The following is a 27,156-nucleotide window of genomic DNA, read 5'->3' as shown; positions in this document are numbered from 1 at the left end:
GTCCAATTGCTGGCATTTCTCTTGCAGCTCGTGCTCCAGTAACGATGAATAATATGCTCCTGTAATAGTTTTACCCTTTTACAGATAGTCAATGAGGATTATCCCTTGCAAATCCCAAAAGACAGTCACCATAACCTTTCTGGCCGAAGGAATGATCTTTGCCTTTTTTGGTGCAGATTCTCCCTTGGTAACCCGTTGTTTAGATTGTTCTTTGGTCTCAGGAGTGTAATGATGTATCCATGTTCCATCCACAGTGATGAAACCACACTTAAAGTCCTGTGGATTGTTCCTGAACAGCTGCAAACCATTCTTGCAACACTTCACATGATTCCGTTTTTGGTCAAGTGTGAGCAGTCGCAGAACCCATCTTGTGGATAGCTTTCTCATCTCCAAATGTTTCTGTAAAATATTATGTACCCAGTCATTCGAGATGCCCACAGCACCAGCAATCTTGCACACCTTAACTGTTCTGTCATCCATCACCATATCGTGGATTTTATCAATGATTTCTAGAGTTGTAACCTCCGCAGGGCGTCCAGAACATTCAGCCATATGGCCACTCCGAAAATTTTGAAACCACTTATAAACTGTTCTAATCGAAGGTGCAGAGTTACCGTAATGTTTATCAAGCTTTTCTTTAGTGTCATAAAGTAAGGTTTAATCACAACACTAAATTCTTTTTTGTCCATTTTTTGACAATCACTCAACTTCCTTGATTCACATAAATGCCAAACACAAAAAAATAGACCAATATGGCTGAAACTTGGTGTGCGTTCTTTCCAAAGATGCTGCTAATGAAACATGACCTTGATACACGCCAGTGGTGCCATCTCTTGGACTCTGCATGGACTTTTCAAATGCTCTCGTACTTGGAAAAGGGCAGGTGATATGGGAAGCTTTCAGTTAGATTACATCATGGTCAAACAGATTCCGAAATCAGACACTGCATTGTAAGGTGTACGCAGGAAGAGTAGGCTGGAGTTTATAAGAGATTAGTCACGAAGAATCAATATGTAAAGAAGTGGGATATGGAAATACTAAGGGATGACAAGATACACTTGAAGTTCTCTAGGGCTATAGACAGAGCAGTAAGGAATTGCTCAGTAGGCAGTGCAATTGGAGAGAAGGGAATATCTCTAAAAAGGGCAATCACAGATGTTGGAAAGGAAAACATGGATACAAAGAAGGCAACTGTGAAGACCATGAGTAACAGAAGAGGTACTTCAGTTGATTGATGAAAGAAGGAAGTACAAAAATGATAAGAGAAATTCAGGAATAAAGAAATACATGTCGCTGAGGAATGAAATACATAGGAAGTGCAGGGAAGCTAAGACGGAATGGCTGCATTAAAAATATGAAGAAATTGATAAAGAAATTACTGTCGGAAGGACTGACTCAGCATATAGGAAAGTCAAAACAAACTTTGATGAAATTAAAAGCAAGGGTGGTAACATTATGAGTGCAATGGGAGTTGCACTGTTAATTGCAGAGGAGAGAGCAGATAGGTGGAAAGAGTACATTGAAGGCCTCTATGTGGGGAGGGGGGGGGGGGGGGGGGGGGAAGATTTTCTGATGTGATAGAAGAAGAAACAAGAGTCGATTTGGAAGAGATGGGGGATCCAGTATTAGAATCAGAATTCAAGAGAGATTTGGAGGACTTAAGATCAAATAAGGCAGAAGGGATAGATAACATTCCATCAGAATTTCTAAAATCATTGGGGGAAGTGGCAACGAAACAACTACCCACATTGGTGTGTAGAATCTCTGAGTCTGGCAACATACCATCTGAATTTTAGAAAAATATCATCTACACAATTCCAAAGAATGCAATAGCTGACAAGTGCGACATTATAGCACAATCAGCTTAACAGCTCATGCATCTAAGTTGGTGACAAAAATAATATACCGTCAGATGGGGTGATTTCGGACACCGGGGCGAATTCGGAGAGTATGGCTTATTTGCTCTTTGTCACTGCATAGAAACAGAGTGTTACTTATTTTAACGTCCGTGCGCCAGTTATTTTAAGCACAAGATTGCATTTATTGCTTTCCACAACTTTTATTTTGCATCAATTGTTTCCCTAGGTGAATAACTGATGAATAGTCTCAGTGTTAAAAATCCATGCATTATCGTAAAGTGGAAACTTTCTATTGTTGCGCCGAGTGGGAAGTTATTGTAACCGTAATTGTCGACGCTCGGTAGCGAACAGCATTGAGACAATTTCGGTACAAGTTTGACGAGTTTCTCATGCAAGGTTATAAAATAATGACGGTTTTTGTAAAACTGTACTGTGTGGAGTGATTTCGGATAATGCCAAGAACGTATAAGAGCAGGAGAGGTGCTACAGTATGGTGTAATTATGACCCGGAACTTTTAGATAAAGCTGTTCGTGATATTCAGAGTGGTAAATTATCGTACGGAAAAGCGTGTGATTTGTATGGTATTCCTAAATCAACCTTACAAAATAAAGTGCAGGAAGCACATCCGAATAAAATGGGAGGACAGTCAGTGCTAAATAAAGAAGAAGAAGAAGAAGAAGAAGAAGAAGAAGAAATGTTGAAGCAAGGTATCTTGTGGGCTACACATTGGGGATTTCCCTTCACTAAATTGGATATTAGATACTTAGTTAAAGGCTACCTTGATAAATCTGGCTGAAAAGAGAAGAAATTTCATAATAATTGCCCAGGAGAAGAATGGGTGCATTTATTCCTCAAATGACAGTCAGAAGATCTTTCCGTTCGCTTAAGTGAAAATATTAAACGAGCTCGTGCAGAAGTGAACAAAGAGACTGTTAAGATGTTTTTCTCTAATATCAAGAAAAGCTGGAAAATCTCCCACCTAGCAACATGATCAATGTGTAAAATGTCACCAAAATCAAATAAAAATCATGTAGAATTTTAAAAAAAGGCAATAACTGTCGGAATTCACCCTCTATATACTGTAACTTCAGACAGAGATTTAAAAAACACGTGTGTCCAAAATCACCCAAATCCATGGAGTGACTTTGGACACTTTATTTAACTGCCTCAGATAAATATACCTACACATACACTTTCTGGTTCTGGGATATTTTATTCGTTACACATATACCCGACCACTTCCATAACAATAATTTAATCTATCAATATATACGAAAGTTACAATCAAAATAACGACAAAACCGTCCGAAATCACCCCGTTTGATGATAAAGAAGAATGGGAAAGAAAATTGTGGATATGTCAGATGACAATCAATTTGGCTTTAGAAAAGGTAAAGGCACGAGAGAAGCAACTTGACGTAGTATTTAATAATGGAAGCAAGACTAAAGAAAAATCAAGACATGTTTATAGGATTTGTCGACCTGGAAAAAGCGATCAACAGTGTAAAATGGCGCAAGATGGTCGTAATTCTGAGAAAAATAGGGGTAAACTGTAGGGAGAAATGGATAATACACAATATGTACAAGAGTCAAGAGGGAATAATAAAAGTGGACGACCAAGAACGAAGTGCGCAGTTTAAAAAGGGTGTAAGACAGGGATGTAGTCTTTCACCCTTACTTTTCAGTCTATACATCGAAGAAGCAATGATGCAAATAAAAGAAACATTCAGGAGTGGGTTTAAAATACACGGTGAAAGGGTATCAGTGATACAGCTGGCTGATGATATTGCTATCCTGAGTGAAAGTGAAGAAGAATTACATGGTCTGTTGAATGGACTGGACATGAGTCTAATGAGTACAGAATATGGACTGAGAGTAAGTCAAAGAAAGGCCAAAGTAATGAAAAGTAGCAGAAATGAGAACAGTGAGGAACTTAACACCGGGATTGATGGTCATGAAGTAGATGAAGTTAAGGATTTTACTACCTAGGCAGCAAAATAACCAATGACTGATGGAGCAAGGAGGACATCAAAAGCAGACTAGCACTGGCAGAAAGGGCATTCCTGGCAAAGAGAAGAGTACTAGTACCAAACATAGGCCTTAATTTGAGGTAGAAATTTCTGATAGTGTATGTTTGGAGCACAGCATTGTATAGTAGTGAAATATGGATTGTGGGAAAAACGGAACAAAAGAGACTCGAAGCATTTGAGGTGTGGTGCTACAGACAAGTGTTGAAAATTAGGTGAACTCATAAGATTAGGAATGAGGAGGTTCTGCACCGAAGCGGAGAGGAAAGGAACATATGGAAAACACTGACAAGGAGAAGGGACAGGATGATAGGACATCTGTTAAGCCATCAGGGATTGACTTCCATGGTTCTACAAGGAGCTGTAGAGAGCAAAAACTGTAGAGGAAGACATCCAGCAAATAATTGCAAGTGCTACTGTGAGGTGTAGAGATTGGCACAGGAAAGGAATTTGTGGAGGGCTACATCATACCAGTCACAAGACTGATGACTCAAAAAAAAAGTAAAGAACACAACTAGTTTTATAAATTTAATAACAATTTGTTGGACTCAAGCAATGGCAGTACAGCAGTTTTCTCTGGCCCAGATAGTTGTGCATTATCAAAACAGTGTTCAGAAGTAATGGAAGCATTAGAAAGGTTAAAAGAAGTTATAAGTGTCATACATAAAATTCAATTTTTTTTAGAGGAATAAACTGTTGCAGTTAAAATTTTACTGACTATAGCAGGTGGAATCAAGATGCCCTAGATAATTTATTTTCAGTGTACCATCAAAAAGATGGCTACAATTGGTATCCAACAGAAAGAACAATAAAGTGCTTGTTCTGAACAAGCACTATTAACTTGCTTCTGAAATCTCCTGACTCTTCAAATTGTGAGAATTACACAGATGATTTTATTGAACACTTGTGTTAGGAAAGGAAGATGAACGAACCTCAGCTGTTGAACACTGGAGAAGTGAAAATCATTGACATTACTGGTTCCTCTGTGGATGGGGAAGGGCGTACCATTGAGGCTGAAGAGTATCTTTCTTCGTCTCAGAAAGATCTTTCTACCAGTGTTAAGTAGTGCATTTTTTTGTCTATTTAACACATAAAAGCATCACAGAACTTTGCGTGTCTGTGATGTAAGGAGACACATCTAACAATGAGTTACAGGAGAAGGAAGACTTAATTTATTCTCCATAAAAGCTATGTAACTGCCAATGTGTCTGATTCTTCAACTGGTCTCAGAACTCCAACTATTGTGTTCAGAAGTGTTATTGAAATGTCTGTACAGGCATACAAATTCTGATTTATACAGTTGGTTTATAAGAGAAGGTTGAAGTTTAGGATTCTTAACTGCATATAATCCTCACTGGAACAGTTTCACTGGTTGCATGATGAGAAATGTGGAGGACATATACTTTTTCTTTCAAATCATTGTGCTAAATGTAAGTTGTGTTATAATTGCAGGAGAAATCAAATAAAACACATTCAAAACTTGACATACAAAAAATATGTAGTCTATGTATATTGTGTTCAAGTGCCAACAAAATATCTTGATAACATTGCACTAATCCCTCTCTCTCTCTTCCCTTTCTTTTTCAATTTTTTAATTAATTTTTTAAGGAAGAAACAACATTTTTGAAGATGTAGTTCAGCATGTAAATGAAATGACATTCATTTACAACTGATTATAATCAGACGCAAAATGTAATTGTGGTTAAGGCGGCATATGGAAATGCGTACATAGCAGGCAAAAATTGTTTCTTATTCTTGTTTACTGTCTTAATGTGAAAAATATAGCCATTATAATTCACGTACTCCTGAGACATACACTCTCCGTAAGTTGAGGTTACATCTGTGTCAAGGTATGGTACCAAACAGTACACAGGTCTTATTTACTACAGGAATTGTTCCCAGATCACTTGCTTATTGGTTGTATTGAGACTCCTGTGTCCGTTATTGATAAAATTTTGAATCTGATGCAGTAAAATGCTCTTGACCTATAGTTCATGTTCATTTTTACATCAGGTCGGATGCATTTGAGCTTTGGTGCTGGCGTAGGATGCTACGCATAAAATGGACCGAAAGAACAACAAATGTGTCCATTATTGAACAACTTGACATTTCCAGATGACTTTCTTTTCATGTCACTGAAAAAATGGTCCAGTTCTTTGGCCATATTGTAAGAAGAGATGGAGAAAATCTAGAGAAAATAATTTTGCAAGGAAAGATCAAGGGCACGAGACCAAGAGGAAGAGCAGCGAGCAGATGGATAGATCAAATGAAGAAGATCTCTGGTCCACCTCTTCAGCAGGCACTAAGAGAAGCTGGCAACCGTATGGGATGGAAACGCTTGTATCATGGGGTCACAATGCTCAGCAATGAGCATGACGACTTGTGGTGGTGGTGGTGGTGGTGGTGGTGGTGGTGGTGACCCGTCTGATATCGTAGATGTGGGGCAGATGTGCAGAGCAGTCTGAGTTGTAGTGGGGAGGTGGGTTAGCCTCCACGTGACCTGTGTTTACGTTTAGTGATTTTGCTGTTTCCTCTTCCTTTACTGCTCTCGCGTTAAATGAAAACAAAACGGATCTGTGACTGGGAGCTATTACATGAATTAAAGTACATTTACATAATTACAGAGGGCTAAAATGTTGTTAGTTTCAAATCTTATGTTATTTCCACCTTTCTGACAGCCGAGCATTAATCGCCTTATAGAACAATGAAGTTATATTTGTCAGTTTGCTAAAGAAATTTGGCTTTTATCAGTCTTTTCCACTGAGGCAGTCAATTTATTTGAAATGAAGTGTTTAATTCCACGCTATTAGCTGGTTTCAACTGTTCGCTGCATTTCAGTGCATGTTTTCATCTTCTAGCACATATGGGATTATGCCATAATAAATAACCAAACATGAGATAATACAGTACTAGTACTCCAAGAAAATTTACATCCCGAAAACCACTCTGAAAAGCTTAATATCAGGTCAGGGCGTACTTCATTGGTAATGTGGACATGCGAATATGCGCTATAAGCCAAATTATGCATTTTAGTGTGGTTCACAAATTTCCGATGCTCTTGGAGTATTCTTTGATGTCTTGTTTCTTTTATGACATAATGTAAGATCTTTTAATTAATGTTTAACACGTACAAACACATGGGCTTCCTATGTCATCATAGCTGTGCAAGCACGATGACACCTGTTATCTGACGCTCTTTGGCAACTGCTGAAACAAATCTATTTCTAACAGGTCACAGGAAATATTGCGAATGGTGGTTTGAATTACTTTCAAAGTAAATTTCCTTTTACGCAAGATGAATTATGTGCCACAATGTATGATGACTTTCTTAAATCGCAGACCGTTTGACTCTCATTTGAAAATCAACTCTGAGGTCGAGCGGTTTAGAAGAAGAGTCCTGAAGATCAGACATTTATGTTGTTATTAAACATTTTATTGACACATATGTGTGATGTATCTTAAAGTGTAACACGCACAAAAAGATCATCGTTATATGTGAAAGCATAGCTTGTCTTGCAGCTTATTACTCTATAGGTAGGAGAGAGGACGTGATAATTACGGCGATAAATAATCACTCGCACTCCCGTCACTTACTATGATACAGCGTATACACAGTGTGTGTAGCATAGAGTGTATACTACAGAGAACTGATCTGGCAAAGATACAGCTGTTCTCACTGCGGTAGGGTAGCGATATTATTTGGGTGAGAGCTGGTGGTTCTACGTCCCCACAAACCTTTGAGGCCAATATTATATGTGAAAGCTTTGTTTTACATGTAGCAACACTATGTATAATAATTTAAACCACTAATTTTTCCTATTTGTGTGTTCGCACTACTTAACAGTGATGTTGCTATTGGCTGACTACATCACATGTCCTATACTTTGAATATCCGCTGTCATTGGCTGGCGACATCACATGACATGAGCTGTGACTGGCTTCCAAAAGTGCATCGCAATCTCGATTTCAATGCTTCGGAAAATAGCTTGGGTGTTTGGTGGAATTCGCTTTCATACTTCCATAACACGAAAATAAGCAGCATACATGCTGCTGCACATCAGAGTGTTTCTTTTCCCCTGAGTTTCGTTTTCTGAAGTGCCGAAAAATTCTACGCCAGTTTATAAAACCATAGCCATTCAAATGATTGATAACTTTTGCAGTTCCGAGGGAAAGTATGCTGTCACTTAGCATCGAAAAAATGTATTTTTTAACCAGGAAAAATCCGGGGAACTTTTTTTTCCTTGTCCGCATATACACCCTGTAAAATGAGCTTCCGTCAACACAGGTAATTTGTAGCAGTTTAACCGTTGTTAATTACTGATGCATTTTTCAACAGCTGACTTTGTGAAGTGGCTCAGAGCTTAATATTTTGAATTCTTGTTTCGTAGAGGATGGTTTCAAATCTCTCCCCCCACCCCCCTCCACCCCCACCCCCTCTCCATCTAGATTAGACTTTCTGTAGTTTGCCGAAGTCACTTAAGGCAAATGATAATGTTTGTTTCAAAAGAACAATCCAACAACTTACCTTCTACAGCCTTGTTTATTCCAAGGTTGAGCTTTATCTCTGATGACCTTGTCATCAATGAGACATTGAATCATTCCTTTCTTCCTTCATTACAACAGATGCTAAATATTTTTTTAACTTTTACATTGAGTCATTCCAAATCCCTGAAAGTTTTATGAAACATTATTAATGGAATGAATGAAGACATGGATGCTGGTGTATCTCGTTGGACATCATTGACAATCTTCATTTAATTAGTCAGTCAGTCAGTTTGATAGCTTGACATCATTATGGATGCCATTTACCTGTTCACTATTGACAAGTTCAGTTAGTCACTGAGAACCAGTGGCAGTATTATGCTTTTAGGTTTTAAACCAGTGTACATAGTGTTTTGTCTCTTGTCTACAAACTGTTGATGAAAGCTGAGTTGTTTGACAGTAAGTGCTATTAATTACAGTGGTAATATTGCTAGAATATTTCCTGTTGTTGGACACTCTTATTTTAGGATAGCCATGGCTAAGAGAAATCAGAAATATGACTTAAATACTTTCATGATGCTGTATTGGCTTTGTTTTTTTTGTAGCAGCTAACACACAATTCTTATTATAGGGCATGCACAGTCTGGAAACTTACCTATTTAAGTGTCTGGGATAAATTTTCCAATTCTCTTCTTTTTTTTATTTATTATAATGTGTATGAAAGTCTGGACATTTTTCTCTGATTTGAACATAAAACCATGTTTGCACAGCCCAGTACGAACTTTTATGAAATTCTGTGTGATTGGAGTCATAGGTGGTCATTTTCTGCCCATTTTTTATTTTCTGTTGACAACTTGTTCTTTTTTTTACAGTGTCAGAAGCAGTTTAGTGATGCTGATGTTGTTGTCCTTAATCCAGTAGAGGAAGATATGCCCCTAATGAAAGAAAGGCTGGAGAAGAGACATGCAAAAGTGAAAGCTGGAAAGAAAGCTAATGTAGAGGCAAAGAAGATGCCAGAAACAGCTACATCTAGCACTTCAAAAGAGAAAAATGCTGAAGAAAAACAAGAAAAACCAGTTGAAAATTGTAAATTAGATGCTGGGTCACTGAAGATCTTGAATAAACAGAATGGTTGGTTTGTTAATTTTTTGTGTATTAAAACAATATCTTAGATCCACATATTATTCATAACATCATAATATATCTACATTGCTTGTGATCAGCAACCATCTTTGCATCATAAGATTTTATTTTACAGATTTTTAGGTGCCTGGAATATGAAGGCATTGACTAAAATTTATTTCAGAGGAAATTTTCTAACTTACTTCTTGCCAAAATTCAGCTTAAAATTCTTCAGTTTATAGTTGAAATTGAGTGTTTTCAGTTTCTACTTTAGTCTCAATTTGACAAGGAATTACTGCAACCTATATCTTCCTGAACTGGCTTATGTATTCATCTCTTGTTTTCCCCCTACAATTTTTATCCCCAGTACTGAATTGGTGATCTCTTGATGTCTCAGAACGTGGCCTACCAACTGATCCCTACTTCTAGTCAGGTTGTGTGAGAAATTCCTCTTCTCACCCGTTCTATTCAGTACTTCCTCATAAGTTACATGATCTACCATCTAATCTTCAGCATTCTTCTGTAGCATTACATTCCGAAAGCTTCTGTTCTCTTCTTGTATAAACTGTATATTGTCCATTTTTTACTTCCATACAAGGCTACAATCAGTGTAAATACTTTCAGGAAAGACTTCCCTACACTGAAATCTATACTCAATGTTAACAAATCTCTCTTCTTCAGAAACACTTTTATTGTTATTGCCAGTCTACATTTTGTATCCTCTAATTTGACCATCGTGAGTTACTTTACTGCCTAAATATCAAAACTCATCTACTACTATAAGTGTGTCATTTCCCTCAGCATCACCTGACGTTCCATTATCCTTGTTTTGCTTTTGGTGATGTTAATTTTATATCCTCCTTTCAAGACACTGTCCATTCCGTTCAACTGTTCTGCCAAGTCCTTTGCTGTCTCTGACAGAGTTTGTGTCATCGGCAAACTCAGTTTTTATTTCTTCTCCTTGGTCTTTAATTCCTGTTCCAAATTTTTCTTTTGGTTCCTTTATGGCGTGCTCCATATACATATTCAATAACATTGGAGATAGGCTACAACCCTGTCTCACTCCCTTCTCAATCACTGCTTCCCTTTCATGCCCCTCAACTCGTATAACTGCCATCTTGTTTCTGTACAAGTTGTAAATAGCCTTTTGCTCCCCATATTTTACCCCTGCCACCTATAGAATTTGAGAGTGTGTGTTCCAGTCAACCTTTCTCTAAGTCTACAAATTCTATAAACCTTTCTCTTAAGTCTACAAATTCTATAAACATAGGTTTGCCCCTCCTTAACCTGTCTTCTATGAGAAGTTGTAGGGTCATATTGCCTTACATGTTACTGCACTACTCCGGAATCAAACTGATCTTCCCTGAGGTTGGCTTCTACCAGTTTTTCCATTCTTCTGTAAAGAATGTGTGTGTATTTTGCAACCATGACTTGCTAAACTGGTAATTTAGTAATGTTCACATCTGTGATCACCTTCTCTATTTGGAATGGGAATTACTATATTCTTCTTGAAGTCTGAGGGTATTTCATGTGTCTCATATGTCTTACTCACCATATGGAAGAGTTTTGTCACAGCTAGCTCTCCTAAGGCTATCAGTAGTTCTAACGGAATGTTGTCTGCTCCCAGAGCCTTGATTTGATTTAGGTCTTTCAGTGCTCTGTCAAAGTTTTCATGTAGTATCATATCTCCCATTTCATCTTCATCTCTGTCCTCTTCCATTTCTCTAACATTGCCCTCAAGTACATCGCCCTTGTATAGACCCTCTATGCACTCCTTCCGCCTTTCTGCTTTCCTTCTTTGTCTATTACTAGCCCCCCCCCCCCCCCCCCCTGCGGACCCGGGGGTTAGAATAGGCCCAAGGTATTCCTGCCTGTCGTAGGAGGCGACTAAAAGGAGTCTCACACCTTTCAGCCTTTATGTGGTGGTATCCTGTAGGGTTTGACCTCCATTTTTCAAAATTTTCCTGAAGAGTGAGCCAATTTGAGAAGTGCACCTTACATGGTGCATTGTGTCCATCTTGCATTGAGATCTTTAGCCCACTTTCTTGTCATGGCATTGCAGTCCTGCTCATCCTCTGTCTCTTGAGCGATGATGCTTTCCTGGGTGCGATTTCCTCCACTCACTATGCAGTGTCGTTTTCTGTGCCAACAATGACTACAGACTTCTTTGCACCTGATATCCAGCACGGTAGCCAGTCTGTTGTGTTGGGGCTGCCATGTACCCTGTTGGTTGTAGCCGCCTGACCACACAGGGATCGCTCTGCTGATGCCTGTGCCGTTAACTCCCTACATATGCCAAGGAGTAGTTGCCCGTCACCCTGGGGCATCGGGAATCCCGGCAGTGGCCATCCTGCCAGGTGGCCTGTGCTGCAGCTGGGTGTTGCTTGTGGGGAGGGCCCCTGGTCGGAGTGGGTGGCATCAGGGCGGTTGACGCGCAATGAAGCATACCACATCATCATTTGCTGCTGATCAAATGCCAGCAGTCCCTAAGCATTGCAAATCTCAGTACAATGCAAGGAAGTGTGATCCTAAATCATTCCCCTCCCTCGCCACACCATGGGAGGAATGCCACGCTAAGGATGGCAGCGAACCTTATTCGCTCCGGTACCTCATATGTACGAGAGCTGATGGGGACTTCTTTGTCTCGATGAAGCCTCAGTTTTTTGTAGAGCATTTAGAGGACAAGTTTGTGGAAGTTGAAAACTTGTCCAAAATGCGGTCAGGGTCAGTCTTGATAAAAATGCATTCTCTGCACAGTCACAGGCATTACTCACTTGTGACAAGCTGGGGATGTTTCCATTACTATCACACCTCATAAGAGCTTAAATATGGTCCAGGGTATTATATTCCACAGGCACCTTCTTTTGAAGTGTGGTGATGAGCAGCGCACCAACTTAGAGCGCCGAGGAGTTCATTTTGCCCAGTGTGTCCATGGGAGGTTGCCACTGGAGCCTTCATCTTGGCCTTCGAGGGTGACACATTACCCGAGAAGGTCAAGGTGATGGTCTACCACTGTGATGCCAAACAATTTATCCCTCCCCCAGTGCGGTGCTTTAAGTGCTGGAAGTTCGGCCATATGTCTTCCCATTGTACTTCCAGCATCCCATGTTGAGATTGTGGACGTCCATCCCATCCCAATACTCCGTGTGCCCTGCCTCCAATCTGTTTCAACTGCAGAGAGCATCATTCCTCTTGCTCACCAGACTGCAGGATTTTACAGCGAGAAAGGAAAATCATGGAATACGAGGGCTATTCAGAAAGTAGGGAACGTTTCGGCATTTAAAAAAAAAAAAAAAAAAAACCAAGTACAAGAAATATATTTTATTATATACATCTGAAAGAGTGACTGACATTCTGCTTTTCCACATAGTCACCAAACAAATTGCAGCAGTTATCAAAGCGATGGACAAGCTTTGAAAGATCTTCGTTGTAAAATTCTGCTGCCTAAGACTTCAGCCAGTGTCATGCCTGCCTGGAATCCCGTGTCGTCATCAAAGCGCTGCGTTACAAGCCAGTTCTTCATTTTGGGAAACAAGTGGAAGTCGCTTGGTGCAAGATCAGGGCTGTAGAGCAGAATAGGGAAAATTTCCCATTTTAATGAATTGAGGAGTTCTTTAGTGCGGTTTGCCGTGTGAGATCGGGCATTGTCGTGCAAAAACAAAATTTTGGATGTCAGCTTTCCTCGGCATTTGCTTAAAACTGCTCTTCTAAGGCTGTGTAAAGTTTGACAGTACCAGGCAGAATTTATGGTTGCTCTAAGTTCAAGAAAATCTTTAAGAAACTCACCTTGCCTAGCCTAAAACACTGTTGGCATCAACTTCCTTGCTGACAAGGTTTGCAGACATTTTCTTGGTTTTTGGGGGGACCTTGTGTGCCCCCACTCCATGGACTGTAATTCTGTCTCGCAATTCATGTGTTTCACCCAAGTCTTGTCACCGGTTATGGTTTGATCCAGTAATGTATTACCATGTTTGTGGTGGGCCTTCAGAACTGTCCAAGTTGCCCCCATTTGCTGTTCTTTATCATGCTCTGTAAGCATTTTGGGCACCCATTGTGCACAAAATTTGTGGTAGCCTAGCTCTTGAGTGGCAATTTCGAACAACAAAATCACTGGAACTTGTGGAAAAGAAAGCGAAAGCTCCGTTATTGTGAAGCGACGGTTTTCACGAATCGTTTCATCCACTTTAGTGACAAGGTAGTCAGTCACAATGCTCTGGTGTCCACTCTTCTCTTCATCATGAACATTGGTTCGGCCATTTTTAAACTGAATGCACCATTTCCTGATGGAACATGCACTCATTACGTTGTTTCCATACACTTCACACAGTTCACGATAAATTTCTATAGGTTTTAGGTTTTTTGCCAACAAAAACCATATCACATACCGCACCTCACAACTGGCTGGATTTTCAATTGCAGCACACATTTCACATTCGAATATCGAAAAAACCAGGCATGCAGAGATGTTACTGCTGTCATGGATGGATGTGGACTGAGCTGCCGAGCACTCACATATCAAAATATACATGGTCAGCGCGTGCCTAGCGGTGTCAGATGGAAACGTTCCCTACTTTCTGAATAGCCCTCGTACAAGACCCTGGACTGACTGACCTACACTGAGGCCAAGAGGAAATTTGAGTGCCTGCATCCTGTGGCTATGACCACCTCATATACCCCCGCTACAAGGACAGTTGTAGCCCCATTAGTTCCGTGAGTTCCAGTTGTCTCTCAGAGCCGGAAGACTACAGCTGCCACCTTGATGGTGGGGGGCATTTCCCTCTCTGTTGCTACTGCACCACCTACCTCGGGAGCACTGTCCCCTGAACCATCAGGGACACCAGCCCCCACTTCTCAGCTGGAGAAGCGTAAGTCTTCCTTGGCTCCTACCACTAAGAAGGGGTCCCTTGGGTCACTCCCTTCCCAGGTTTCTGCTATTGGGAAAGGTGACAACCGCCAGTGGTTGAAGTGCCCAAAAGCAGCTCCCCCTGCGGGTTCAGGGGTTAGAATAGGCCCGCGGTATTCCTGCCTGTCGTAAGAGGCGACTAAAAGGAGTCTCAAATGTTTCGGCTTTATGTGATGGTCCCCGGTTGGGTTTGACCTCCATCTTTCTAAATTATTCCAAAGAGCGAGCCAATTGGGGAAGGGTGCCTTACATGGTGCACTGTATCCGTCGTGCATTGAGACCTTTAGCCGGCTTTTTCGTCGTTGCAATGGTGTCCTGCTCGTTTTCCATCTCTTGGGTGAGGATACGTCCCTGGGTGCAATTACCACACTGCACTCTGCAGTGTTGCTTTTAACTGCGACAACGACCTTGGACTTTCTTGCACCAAAGATCCAGCACGGTAGCCAGTCCATTGTGGTGGGGCCGCCATGTACCCTGTTGTTTGTAGCCCCCTGACAACACAGGGATCGCTCTACTGATGCCTGCGCCGTTAACTCCCCACGTATTCCAAGGAGTAGACGCCCATCTCCCTGGGGCATCGGGACTCCCGGCAATGGCCATCCTGCCAGGTGGCCCTTGCTGTGGCTGGGTGGCGCCCGTGGGGAGGGCCCTTGGTCGGAGTAGGTGGCATCAGGGTGGATGACACACAATGAAGCGGGGCACATCTTCTCTCGCTGGTGGCCACCCACCAGCAGTCTCTAAGCGTTCGAGGGCACATTTTAAAGGTAACGTTTATGACCCCAAATCGTTCCCCACCCTCGCCACACCATGGGAGGAACGAAAGGCATTGAATGACAGTGAGACGTATTCGCCCAGGTATCTTGTCTGTACCAGAGCTGATGGGGAATCTTTTATATCCGTGAAGCCTCAGTTCTTTGTAGAGCATTTAGAGGACAAGTATGGGGAGGTGGAGGGCTTGTCCAAGATGCGGTCTGTATCGGTGTTGATAAAAACGCCGCCCAGTCGCGGGCCTTGCTCGCTTGTACTAAGCTGGGGGATGTCTCCGTCACTATCACGCCCCATAAAAGTCTGAATATGGTCCAGGGCATTATCTTCCACAGGTATCTCCTTTTACAGTCCGATGACGAGCTGCGCGCCAACTTGGAGCGCCGAGGTGTCCATTTCGTCCGGCGTATCCACCGGGGTCCGAGGGATCGTCAAGTTGCCACCGGTGCCTTCATCTTGGCCTTCGAGGGTGACACGTTACCTGAGAAGGTCAAGGTGATGGTGTACCGTTGTGATGTCAAGCCATATATCCCTCCCCCGATGCGGTGCTTCAAGTGTTGGAAGTTTGGCCATATGTCTTCACGCTGTGCTTCTGACCTCGTCTGTCGCAATTGCGGTCGACCATCCCATCCTGATCATCCCTGTGCCCCGCCTCCAATCTGTGTGAACTGTGGTGCGCACCATCCGCCTTGCTTGCCAGACTGTCTGATTCTGCAGAAGGAACGGAAGATCATGGAAATCAAGACTCTCGACCGCCTGACGTACACTGAGGCGAAGTGGAAATATGATCGGCTTTATCCAGTGCGCATGACAGCTTCTTATGCCACAACTGTCACTCCTGCTACAGTTCCATCCGCTCCAGTCAGCTCTCAGAGTCGAAGTCCCACACCTGCCCCCTTGATGGTGGGGGGCACTAAACCCACTGTTGCTTCTGCTCCATCTACTTCAGGAGCAACAACCCCCCCAACCATCGGGGACATCAGTTCCCCCTTCCCAGCCGGAGAAGCGTAAGACTTCTTCGGCTACTCTTGTAAGGAAGGGGTCCCTTGGGGACCTCCCTTCTCAAGTTCCGACTGGTACCAAGGCCGACAGCCGCAAGTGGCTTAAACAACCGCCGGTCCCTGGTCGTCGGGACACACGGTCGTCGTCTGTCCCTGAGACTGACCCAGTGCCGCCCTCCCAGCCTGAACCACCAAAGGCACAGCGCGAGAACCAGAAGAAGAAGAAACTCCCCAAGGCTACCGACATTGCGGTGGCACCCATTCCACCGCTTCCTACCAACTCTGCGTCTGAGGATGAGGTGGAGATCCTGGCGTCCGCTGAGGACATGGATCTCGCCAGTCCCTCGGACGCAATAGATGGCTGTTGTTCAGGTGGTGCCTCAGTAGCAGCAGGGGCCCAGGAGGCGTAATCTGCCTCCCCAGTCCCTTCACGCCTTTCCCATCCATGGCCAATACCATCCTCCAGTGGAACTGCAGCGGTTTCTTCCACCATCTAGCTGAGCTCCACCAACTTATCAGCCTTCATCCTTTTCTTTGCATTGCTCTGCAGGAAACTTGGTTTCCAGCAATGCGAACCCCCGCCCTCCATGGCTATCGGGGTTATTTTAAGAACCGGGCAGCTTATGAAAGGGTGTCTGGTGGCGTCTGCATATATGTCCTTAACTCTCTTCACAGCGAGTTTGTACCTCTACAGACAGCTTTAGAGGTTGTCGCTGTTCGGGTATGGACGCCACAGGCTATTACCGTCTGCAGTATTTACCTTCCACTGGATGGTGCTGTCGCCCAGCATGTCCTGGCTGCTCTGATAGCCCAACTGCCGCCACCTTTCTTGTTGCTGGGCGATTTCAATGCCCACAACCCTCTATGGGGTGGGACTGTCTCCGATGACCGCGGTCGTGCCGTGGAGCATTTGTTGGCTCAGCTCGACCTTAGCCTCTTGAACACCGGTGCTCCCACGCATTTCAGTGTGGCCCATGGCTCGTTCTCGGTCATCGATCTCTCTCTTTGCACCTCCGGACTTGTCCCATCCGTCCACTGGAGAGTGCATCCTGACCTGTCTGGTAGTGACCATTTTCCCATCTATTTGTCACTTCCCCAGTGTCATTCTTCTGGGCGCCTGCCCCGCTGGGCTCTCCACAGGGCTGACTGGCCGAGTTTTACTTCCGCGGCAGCCGTTGAGTCTCACCCACAGGGTGACATTGACGAGGTGGTCCGTGTCTTAACCACGTCAATCATTTCGGCGGCTGAGGCTGCCATCCCCCTCTCTTCTGGACTCCCTCAGAGGAAGGCTGTACCCTGGTGGTCGCCGGAGATTGCTGAGGCTATTCGCAACCGTAGGCGGGCCCTCCAGCGTCATAGGCGGCACCCGTCTCTCGAGACCCTCATCGCCTCTAAGAGGCTCCGTGCCTTCGCCCGCCGTCTTATTACACGGCGTAAGCAGGAATGCTGGGAGCGGTATGTCTCATCCTTGGGCTCCCGTGTCTCCCCCTCGCTCGTGTGGTCCCGGCTACGGCGGATTTATGGCCACCAGACCCCTATGGGTGTCCCTGGGATCTCCTTGGACGGTGCTGTCAGCACGGATGCTGCTGCCATTGCTGAACACCTTGCTGCGCACTTTGCTAAGAGCTCTGCGACTGCAACTTATCCCCCCGCCTTTCGCTCTCTCAAGGAGCGAGCCGAGCAGACGCCGTTGTCGTTCCGCACGCGTCATTCTGAAACATACAATGCTCCTTTCAGCGAGAGGGAATTCCTCACTGCCCTCGTCGATTGCCCTGATACAGCACCAGGACCGGACTGCATCCACGCACAGATGCTGAAGCATCTCTCCAGGGACTGCCAGAGACACATCCTCACCATCTTTAACCACATTTGGAGCGAGGGCGTGTTCCCGTCGCAATGGCGAGAGGGTGTTATTGTCCCCATCTTGAAGCCCGGTGCGGACCCACTGGCGGTGGACAGCTATCGTCCCATTACCCTCACCAACGTTTTGTGCAAATTGCTCGAACATATGGTGGGGCGGCGTTTGTGTTGGGTCCTTGAGTCGCGCGGTCTCCTCGCTCCATCCCAAGGTGGCTTCCGTCGGGGCCGGTCTGCCACGGACAATTTGGTGTGGCTGGAATCTGCTATCCGCACGGCCTTTGCCCAACGTCAGCATCTCGTTGCTGTATTTTTCGATCTGCGGAAGGCGTATGACACCACATGGAGGCATCACATCCTCGCCACGTTGTATGAGTGGGGTCTTCGTGGTCGGCTCCCGGCTTTTCTTCAAACCTTTTTATTGCGCCGCTCTTTCCAGGTGCAAGTCGGTGCCGCCTCTAGTTCATCTTATATACAGGAAAATGGGGTCCCGCAGGGCTCGGTGTTGAGCGTCTCCTTATTTCTAGTGGCCATTAATGGTCTGGCTGCAGCCGTGGGGTCGTCGGTGTCTCCTTCTTTGTATGCCGACGACTTCTGCATCTCATTTAGCTCCACGACTACGGGTGTCGCCGAACGCAGGCTGCAAGTCGCCATTCGCAAGGCAGCATCATGGGCTCTGACTCATGGTTTTCAGTTCTCTGCAGCCAAGACCCGAGTTATGCACTTCTGCAGGCGTCGGACGGTCCACCCTCATCCTGAACTTTACCTCGATGGCCACCTGCTTGAAGTGGTGGACACTTGCCGCTTCTTGGGACTCGTGTTTGTGCCCGGCTCACTTGGGTTCCTCATATTACGCAGCTGAAGCAAAAATGCTGGCGGCACCACAATGCCCTCCGCTGCCTTAGCCACACGTCTTGGGGTGCAGATCGCTGCACGCTGCTGCGATTGTACAGAGCCCTTGTGCAGTCCCGGCTTGATTATGGGAGCCTGGCCTATGGGTCTGCATCACCCTCAGTGTTGAAGTTGTTAGATCCCATACACCACTGTGGGGTTCGGCTTGCAACCGGCGCTTTTCGTACGAGCCCCGTGGATAGTCTACTGGTGGAGGCCGGGGTTCCCCCGCTGCGGATTCGCCGCCATAGGCTGCTCGCCGACTATGCTGTCCACGTGCATTGCTCGCCAGGCCATCCCAATCGTTGCCTGCTTTTCCCTGCCATGGTCCTCCATCTGCCCGACCGGCGACCTAGGTCTGGGCTTTCCGTAGCTGTCCGCGTCCAGTCCCTACTGTCGGAACTGGGGTCATTCCCTCTTCTGCCTCCCTTCCAGGTCCGTGCACCTACGCCTCCCTGGTGTTTGTCCCGGCCGTCCGTCCGTCTGGACTTGGCACAGGGACCCAAGGACTCGGTTCCGCCTGTGGCCCTCCGTCGCCGTTTTCTTGCGCTCCTCGCCTCATTTTCGGACTGTGAGACTGTCTACACTGATGGTTCCCTGGATGATGGTCGCACTGCCTACGCTTTTGCTCACGCTGCCCATGTTGAGCAGCACTCCTTGCCGGCTGGCTGCAGTATTTTTACTGCAGAGCTGGTGGCCATATTGCGCGCTCTTGAGCATATGCGTTTCTGCTCCGGTAGGTCCATCGTCGTCTGCAGTGACTCCCTGAGCAGCCTTCAGGCCATCGACTGCTGCTATCCCTCCTCTCCTCTGGTGTCCTCTATTCAGGAGTCTGTTTCCGCCATTGCCCGTTCTGGTCGTTCAGTGGTCTTGGTTTGGACGCCAGGTCATGTTGGCATCCTGGGGAACGAACGTGTTGACAGGCTGGCCAAAGGGGCGATCGACACCCCAGCTGTGGAAATCGGCCTCACGGCTCGCGATCAGCAGCTGGTGTTGCGCCGTAAGGTGCTTGGGATGTGGTCTGCTGAGTGGCGAGGCATGACAGCGCCTAATAAACTGCGGGCTGTCAAGGAGACGACCGATGTGTGGCGCTCCTCCCTGCGGTCTTCTCGCAGGGACTCTGTTATCCTGTGTCGGCTCCGCATCGGCCATACATACCTGACGCACGGCCATCTTTTGCGTCAGGAGGATCCCCCCCGTGTCGGTGTGGGTCCCGGCTGACGGTCGCCCACATTTTATTGGAGTGTCCCCGACTGCGCACCCTCCGGCAGTCTTTTAATCTCCCGGGCACTTTGCCTTTGGTTTTAAGCGACAATGCGTCCGGGGCTGATGACGTTTTACATTTTATCCGTGGTAGTCCTTTTTATGGTTCCATTTAGGGATGTCCTGCTCCTTTCTCTTTGTGTGTCTCTTGTCCTCGAGTCTCTCATATTTGGTTGCAGATTTTAGTGTGTAGTCGGTTGGTTGACTCTTTCCCTTTTTTGTAGTCGTGGTCAGTCAACCAGTCTCCGGCCGTCTTCTTTTCTTCTGTTTCTCTTTGTCTGGCGTTCATCTGTACTCTTCGTGTCTGTAGTGTTCGTTACTGCATTTGTGTTCTTTTAGGGCCTGGGGGGAGTCTCCTTCCCCTTGGGGTTTTACCTGCTTCGTGCATTTATGTCTCGCCTGTTTTTGGAATGGGGGACTGATGACCTTAGCTGTTTAGTCCCCCTTAAACATCCCAACAACCACCACCACCCAAAAGCAGCTGTTCGTAGGGCTTCACGATCATCCTCAGTCCTGGAGACTGAATCAGTGAAGCCCTCCCAGCCAGAGAAACCCAAGGATCAGCAAGAGAAATCCAGAAAGAAGACCCCCAAGACCAAGGGAATTGTGGTGGCACCCACACCACAACTGTCTGAGGATGAGGTGAAGATTCTGGCGTCCGCTGAGGACCTACATCTCCCCAGATCCTCAGACACAATGGATATACCCTGTTCAGGAAATAAGTCGGTGGCAGCAGATGACCCTGAGGCATAGACTGCCTCATTGAGTGTTTCATGCCATGATATCATCCTCCAGTGGAATTGCGGCGGTTTTTTCCACTACCTGGCTGAGCTATGGCAACTGTTAAGCTTTGCACCTGCTTTCTGCATTGCCCTCCAGGAAATCTGGTTCCCGGCAATGCGGACCTCTGCCCTTTGCAGCTACAGGGGATATTACAAGAACCATAGCGAATATAATAGTGTGTCAGGTGAAGTTTGCGTTTATGTTCTGACCTTGGTATGTAGTGAACCTGTGCCCCTCCAAACGTCTCTTGAAGCTGTGGCTGTCGGGATACAGACGACGCAGGAAATAACTGTCTGCAACATATATTTCCCTCCAGATGGTGCGGTACCCCTGAATGTATTGGCTGCACTGGTTGATCAACTCCTTAAACCTTTCATAGTTTTGGGTGATTTTAACGCCTATTAACCCCTTATGGTGTAGCACCATGCTTACTGGCCGTGGCAGAGATGTCGAAAATTTACTGTCCCAACTCAACCTCTGCCTCTTAAATACTGGGGCCACCACACATTTCAGTGTGGCTCTTGGTCTTTATTCGGCAATTGATTTATTAATTTGGAGCCAAGGACTTCTCTCATCCATCCAGTGGGGAGCGCATGACGACCTGTGTTATAGTAACCCCTTCCCCATCTTCCTGTCACTCCCCCAGCATCATGCCCACAGACACCTACCCAGATGGGCTTTAAACAAAGCAGACTGGGTAGCCTTCACCTCTGCTGTCGCAGTTGAATCTCCCCCACATGTTGGCCTCAGTGTCGTGATTGAGCAGGTCACTGCAACAATAATTTCTGCAGTGGAAAACGTGATCCCTTGTTCTTTAGGATGCGTCCGGCCAAAGACAGTCCCTTGGTGGTGGCCGGAAGTCGCTGAGGCAGTTAGTGTTGGCGAGCTTTACAGCAACATGAGCGGCACCCTTCCCTAGAGCACCTAATAGCCATTAAGCGGCTCTGTGCTCGTGTTCGCCTGCTTATAAAATGACAGAAACAGGAGTGTTGGGAGAGGTACGTGTTGACCATTGGGTGCCACACGTCACCTTCCCAAGTCTGGACAAAGACAGATGTCTTCTTGGGTACCAGACCCCAACAGGTGTCCATGCCGTCAACATCAATGGCGTGCTCTCTACCGAGGCAAACGCGATTGCCAAGCACTTTGCTGAGCACTATGCTCATGCCTCTGCATTGGAGAACTACCCCCAAAGCCTTTTGCACCCTCAAACGGAGGATGGAAATGAAAGTCCTCTCGTTCACTGCATGCCACAGTGAACCGTATAATGCTCCATTTATAGAATGGGAGCTCCTCAGCGCCCTTGCACATTGCCCCAACACAGCTCCTGGGCCGGATCGGATCCACAGTCAGATGATTAAACATCTCTTGTCTGGTTGCTGTCTGTTTTGGCCTACGTAAAGCATACAACACGACCTGGCGACATCATATCCTAGCCACTTTGCATGAGTGGGGTCTCGTGGGCCTGCTCCCAATTTTTATTCAAAACTTCCTGTCGCTCCTTACTTTCCATGTCCAAGTTGGTGCTTCCTGTAGTTCCCCCGTATTCAGGATAATGGCTTTCCGCAGGGTTCTATATTGAGCATATATTTTTAGTGGCCATCAATGGCCTAGCAGCAGATGTAGGGCCGTCGGTCTCCCCTTCTTTGTATGCAGATGACTTCTGCATTCGTATTGCTCCTCCAGTACTGGTGATGCTGAGTGGCACCTACAGGGAGTCATTCACAAGGCGCAGTCATGGGCTCTAGCCCACGGCTTTAGTTTTTAGCAGCAAAGTCATGTGTCGCGCACTTCTGTTGGCATCGTACCATTCATCTGGAACCTGAAGTTTATCTTAATGACGATCCACTCACTGTAGTGGAGATTCATCTATTCTTGGGACTGGTTTTTGATGTGCCCAATTGACTTGGCTACTTCACCTTCGTCAGATTAAGCTGGAGTGCTGGCAGCACCTCAATGCTCTCCGCTGCCTGAGCAACACCAACTGGGGTGCAGATTGCTCTACACTGCTGCAGCTCTGCAGAGCCCTTGTGCAATCCTGCCTTGATTATGGGAGTCTGGTTTACGGTTCAGCAGTGCCCTAAGCATTGCGTTTCCTTAACCCAATGTACCACTGTGGCATTCGCCTAGTGACGGGAGCTTTTAGAATAAGTCCAGTGACCAGTGCCCTGATGGAGGCCAGAGTCCCTCCATTGCGGATCCCACGTGCATAGCTGCTCACCAGTTATGTTGCTCACATTTTTAGTTCTCCTGAGCGTCTGAATTACTGTCTCCTTTTCCCACCCATGGCTGTTCATCTCCCTCATCGGCGGCCCAGGTCAGGGCTCACAGTTGCGGTTCCCGTGCAGTCTCTTCTCTCTGAACTGGAGTCCTTCCCCTTACCACCTCTCCTTGAGGTCCATTCACGTACACCTCCATGGCGTACACCTCGGCCGAAGCTTTGTCTGGCCGTTTTGCATGGCCATAAGGACTCCGTCAACCCCGCTGCACTCTGCTCTCTCTTCCTCTCAATTCTTGATGTGTTCCAGGACTCTGAAGTTGTTTCCACTGATGGCTTGGTGGCTGATGGTAATATTGTGTTTGACTATGTCCACAGAGGTCATATGGAACAGCATTCCTTGCCTGCTGGTTGCAGTGTATTCACTGTAGAGCTTGTGGCTGTATCTAGTGCATATCAGTACATCCGTTCCTGTTCTGGTGAGTCATTTCTTCTCTGTTCTGACTCCCTGAGCAGCTTACAAGCTGTCAACCGGTGCTACCCTCGCCATCCTTTGGTAGGGAACATCCAGGAGTTCATCTCTGCCGTGGAATGGTCCAGTCATTCAGTGGTGTTTGTGTGGTCCACGAGACACATTGGAATCCCAGGCAACGAACTTGCTGATAGGCTGGCTAAAGAGGCTATGCGGAAACTGCTCCTGGAGATGGTCATCTCTGAAACTGACCTGCATTCTGTCTTATGCCGCAAGGTTTTTCGGCTTTGGGAGACGGAGTGGCATAACAGTATGCACAACAAACTGTGTGTCATTAAGGAGACTGCGAGTGTGTGTAAGGAGACTGCGAGTGTGTGGAAGTCTTCACTGTGGACTTCTCACAGGGAATCAGTTGTCCTTTGTTGTCTCTGCATTGCCTATACGTCGCTCACCCATGGTTACCTCCTCCATTGCGAGGACCCACCTCAGTGTCACTGTGGCTCCTAAATGACAGTTGTCCACCTCTTGCTGGACTGCCCACTTTTAGCCGCTCTGCGGGGTACTTTTAACCTTCCCAGCACCCTACCTTCGGTGTTGGGTGACAATGCCTCAACAGCAGATTTAGTTTTACATTTTATTCATGAGGGTGGGTTTTATCATTTGATCTGAGTTTTAGCGCATGTCCTTTGTCCCTCTGTGTCATCCACCCTGGGGCTTTTAGGGTGGAGGTTTTAATGTGTTGTAGAGTGACTGGCTTCTCCTTTTTTATTCTGATGGTCAGCCAGCCATGGTAATCTGCTTTCTTGATTTTAATCTCTTCTCCCTGTTTCTTGCATCTCTCTGTGGTTTTCTTGTCCTGTTTTGTCCATTGTAGTGTTTGTTGTCTTTCTGTCAACTGGTTCTTCCTTTCTCCTGTTACTGTGTCATACTTCTTCTTTGGTTTCTTCTTTCCCATGGGTAATTGTTCTAATGGGAACAAGGGACTGATGACATCCCAGTTGCCCCCCCCCCCCCCACCCCCCCACCCCCCCTCAATTTTTAACCAGCCAACCAATAATGTGCGATGTGACACATTACAATAAAGGTAGCGCAATGCAAAGCTTATCCAGGCAACACTTGTGTCCCCACTGGAGCTATATGACAAGTAACAAGACAGCGTAAATCATGTTTTTGCCTAAGTTGCAGTAATCTTGGACCTGGAGAGTAGGTTATTGTGGCTCAACATTATTTAAAGCTCCAAAAACTGAAAAATGAAGGAAGTACTGGGTGCACCTGCGTAGTACTATAAATATCAAACATAGTTCTCAACGTGAGCACTAATTCTACTGAATTAAAAATGCCACTATGAAAAGTTTGTTAGTAAGTTATTCAGTGTGGTACATATGTAAATAATAGTTAAAATTAATAAAGCTAATGTTTCTAGAACTGTTCAGTTTTACAAGGTAGATGTGACTTAGCTTGAGGTGTGTTAAGAAGAAAGTGCTGGGTTTGAAGTGAGATCAGTCACCATTGGTAGTTAGATGTGGATGGTGAACTCTTCACAGATGCAGACATCTTTCAGCTTGAAAGTGCAAGTGTGAGTGAGTGCTTTAGCTTGTATTGGCAGCATATGAAAAAGAGAAACACAAGGCCCCTCCACAGGGTGGCAATAGCCTCACATGTCGCATGTCTTTACCACTTGTCTTGGATGACCTCCACCAATATATATCACATATTTATATGAGAATGGAAAGAGGTATGGCTCTCCTTTCAATATTATAAACAATTTTAGTATGTTAGCTACATTTTGTATGTAGCAATGCATAACCTAATCTGCACCAAGCTTAAAACTGGCCAGCAACTACATTTTTCACTGCGAACTTTTCAAAATATATATGTTAGTTTCTTTCCCCTCTTTGTATATCGTATGCCCCTGTTGCACAATGGAGGAACCAGCACTTGCAGTTGCATTAGGTAGTGTGACAGAGATATGTGTTGGTGTTTTACTGCTGTCATCACATTGTGACCACTTCAGTCACTTCATTACGTTTCTACAGTGTCATCAGTTGAAAGAGATTTGAGACCGGTTCATTAAAAATAGAGAAATGTTAAGATGGTGTTTCTAATGTCAGGTGTTTTGTATATTCCTTCCTTCCCTCCCTCCCTCCCTCCCTCCCTCCCTCCCAGTTGAGTATAATGCACAGATGTATGTACAACCATGTAAAATTATCAGGAAAGTTCTTGTTTTGGGTGTTCAACTCGCACATCACGTTCGCACTTTCTTCAGTTTTGGCGAACCATCAGAGACCTATCTGCACCTTGTCATTTTGTGGCAGGTTTGTAGTGATAACACAGTCTCATCACCCTTGTTGAGTCTTTTCACGCAAGAACTTCTATGCTTCCCGTTTTAATCAAAGTCTGGCAGGCATCCACGTGTCATTTTTGTTTATGAGTCATGTATTTGGGACAAGCTATGCTCATTTTTTTTATTCTTCATATCATTGTGGAGAACATTCTGAACATTTGAATGAGAGATGTTGCTCCTTTGGAATTTACGGCGCAACAAATTTGACACATTACAACCACATGTCCAGTACTTAAAACTGGCTGGTCGATTGCATGTCTGTTGTTTATAGTTCTTAATTCAAGCTTCGACCATAGTTACTGTGCCGATGTGGCTTACACGCTAGCAATAAAGTCAGTATCGTAAATTTTTGTACAGACAGTGTATGTACTCCATCAATGCAAGTTACTTTTGCACCATATTGCAAGAAGCACCATGTATTGTACAGCATCTCTTATAACCTCAGTGGGAACAGTGCCGAAGGGTTAACACTATAGTTTACTTCCTTAATTTGAAACTTGAAATATCCAACTTGTGCTCTGTATTTAAATTATTATTCATTGTCATCCATACATGTCTATATAGTTTATGTAAATTGTTTTGCTGCAGGTACCAAACCTTCAGAAAAAGTTTCACTCAAGAGAACTGGTAATGGGCAGATTGAAGATCCAGTTTTCAAGAAAACTAAAAGTTCGTATAGTGTGGCACAGGATCCAAAGGCATCTGAAGTCTACAAATCCCTATTTACATCTCATCATAAGGCAAATGAGCAAGTTAAAGCACATTGGATTACTTACAACCCCTTTTATAACTGATTTGCTTGATATTGATAATTTTTACAAGCCAGCATTAATGTATTTTATGTAAATTTGTACATAAATAAGACACAATAAACAGTTTAAAATTAATGGTACCATAATCAACTGACAGTCTATCTCAGTGAACATGTTTGTCTGTTGGTACTTATAGGAAAACCAACATAAAAAAGTAGCATTTAGATCTCTGGTGTTTTGATGAGTACTAGCATAGCTAGTTAACTGAACGAGAGAGGACTATTATGCAGAGCAGTCATATTCTATATTGCAGTTTGTTACAGGACACAGGTGTCTCAAAATGTATATTTGATTACAGAAAGAAACAGGACATCGTCTGAAAATGTTGTCCGCCTGATTAGCTGAGTGGTAACATG

General features: G+C 45.0%; 1 protein-coding gene across 1 annotated transcript in view; it reads left to right on the top strand.

Annotated features, from left to right (window-relative positions):
• Positions 1-26,886, top strand: part of LOC126174832 (replication termination factor 2) — a 67,714-nt gene extending 40,828 nt beyond the window's left edge. Inside the window, exons 4-5 of the mRNA XM_049921211.1 lie at positions 9,242-9,500; positions 26,577-26,886. Coding sequence (XP_049777168.1) covers positions 9,242-9,500; positions 26,577-26,782 — 465 coding nt within the window. The 3' untranslated portion in view covers positions 26,783-26,886. The remainder of the gene's footprint in view (positions 1-9,241; positions 9,501-26,576) is intronic.
• Positions 26,887-27,156: the final 270 nt, after the last annotated feature.

This window comes from Schistocerca cancellata, chromosome 3 (genome assembly GCF_023864275.1).
Source record: "Schistocerca cancellata isolate TAMUIC-IGC-003103 chromosome 3, iqSchCanc2.1, whole genome shotgun sequence".
NCBI lineage: Eukaryota > Metazoa > Arthropoda > Insecta > Orthoptera > Acrididae > Schistocerca > Schistocerca cancellata.
This window is presented reverse-complemented; position numbering and strand designations above follow the sequence as displayed.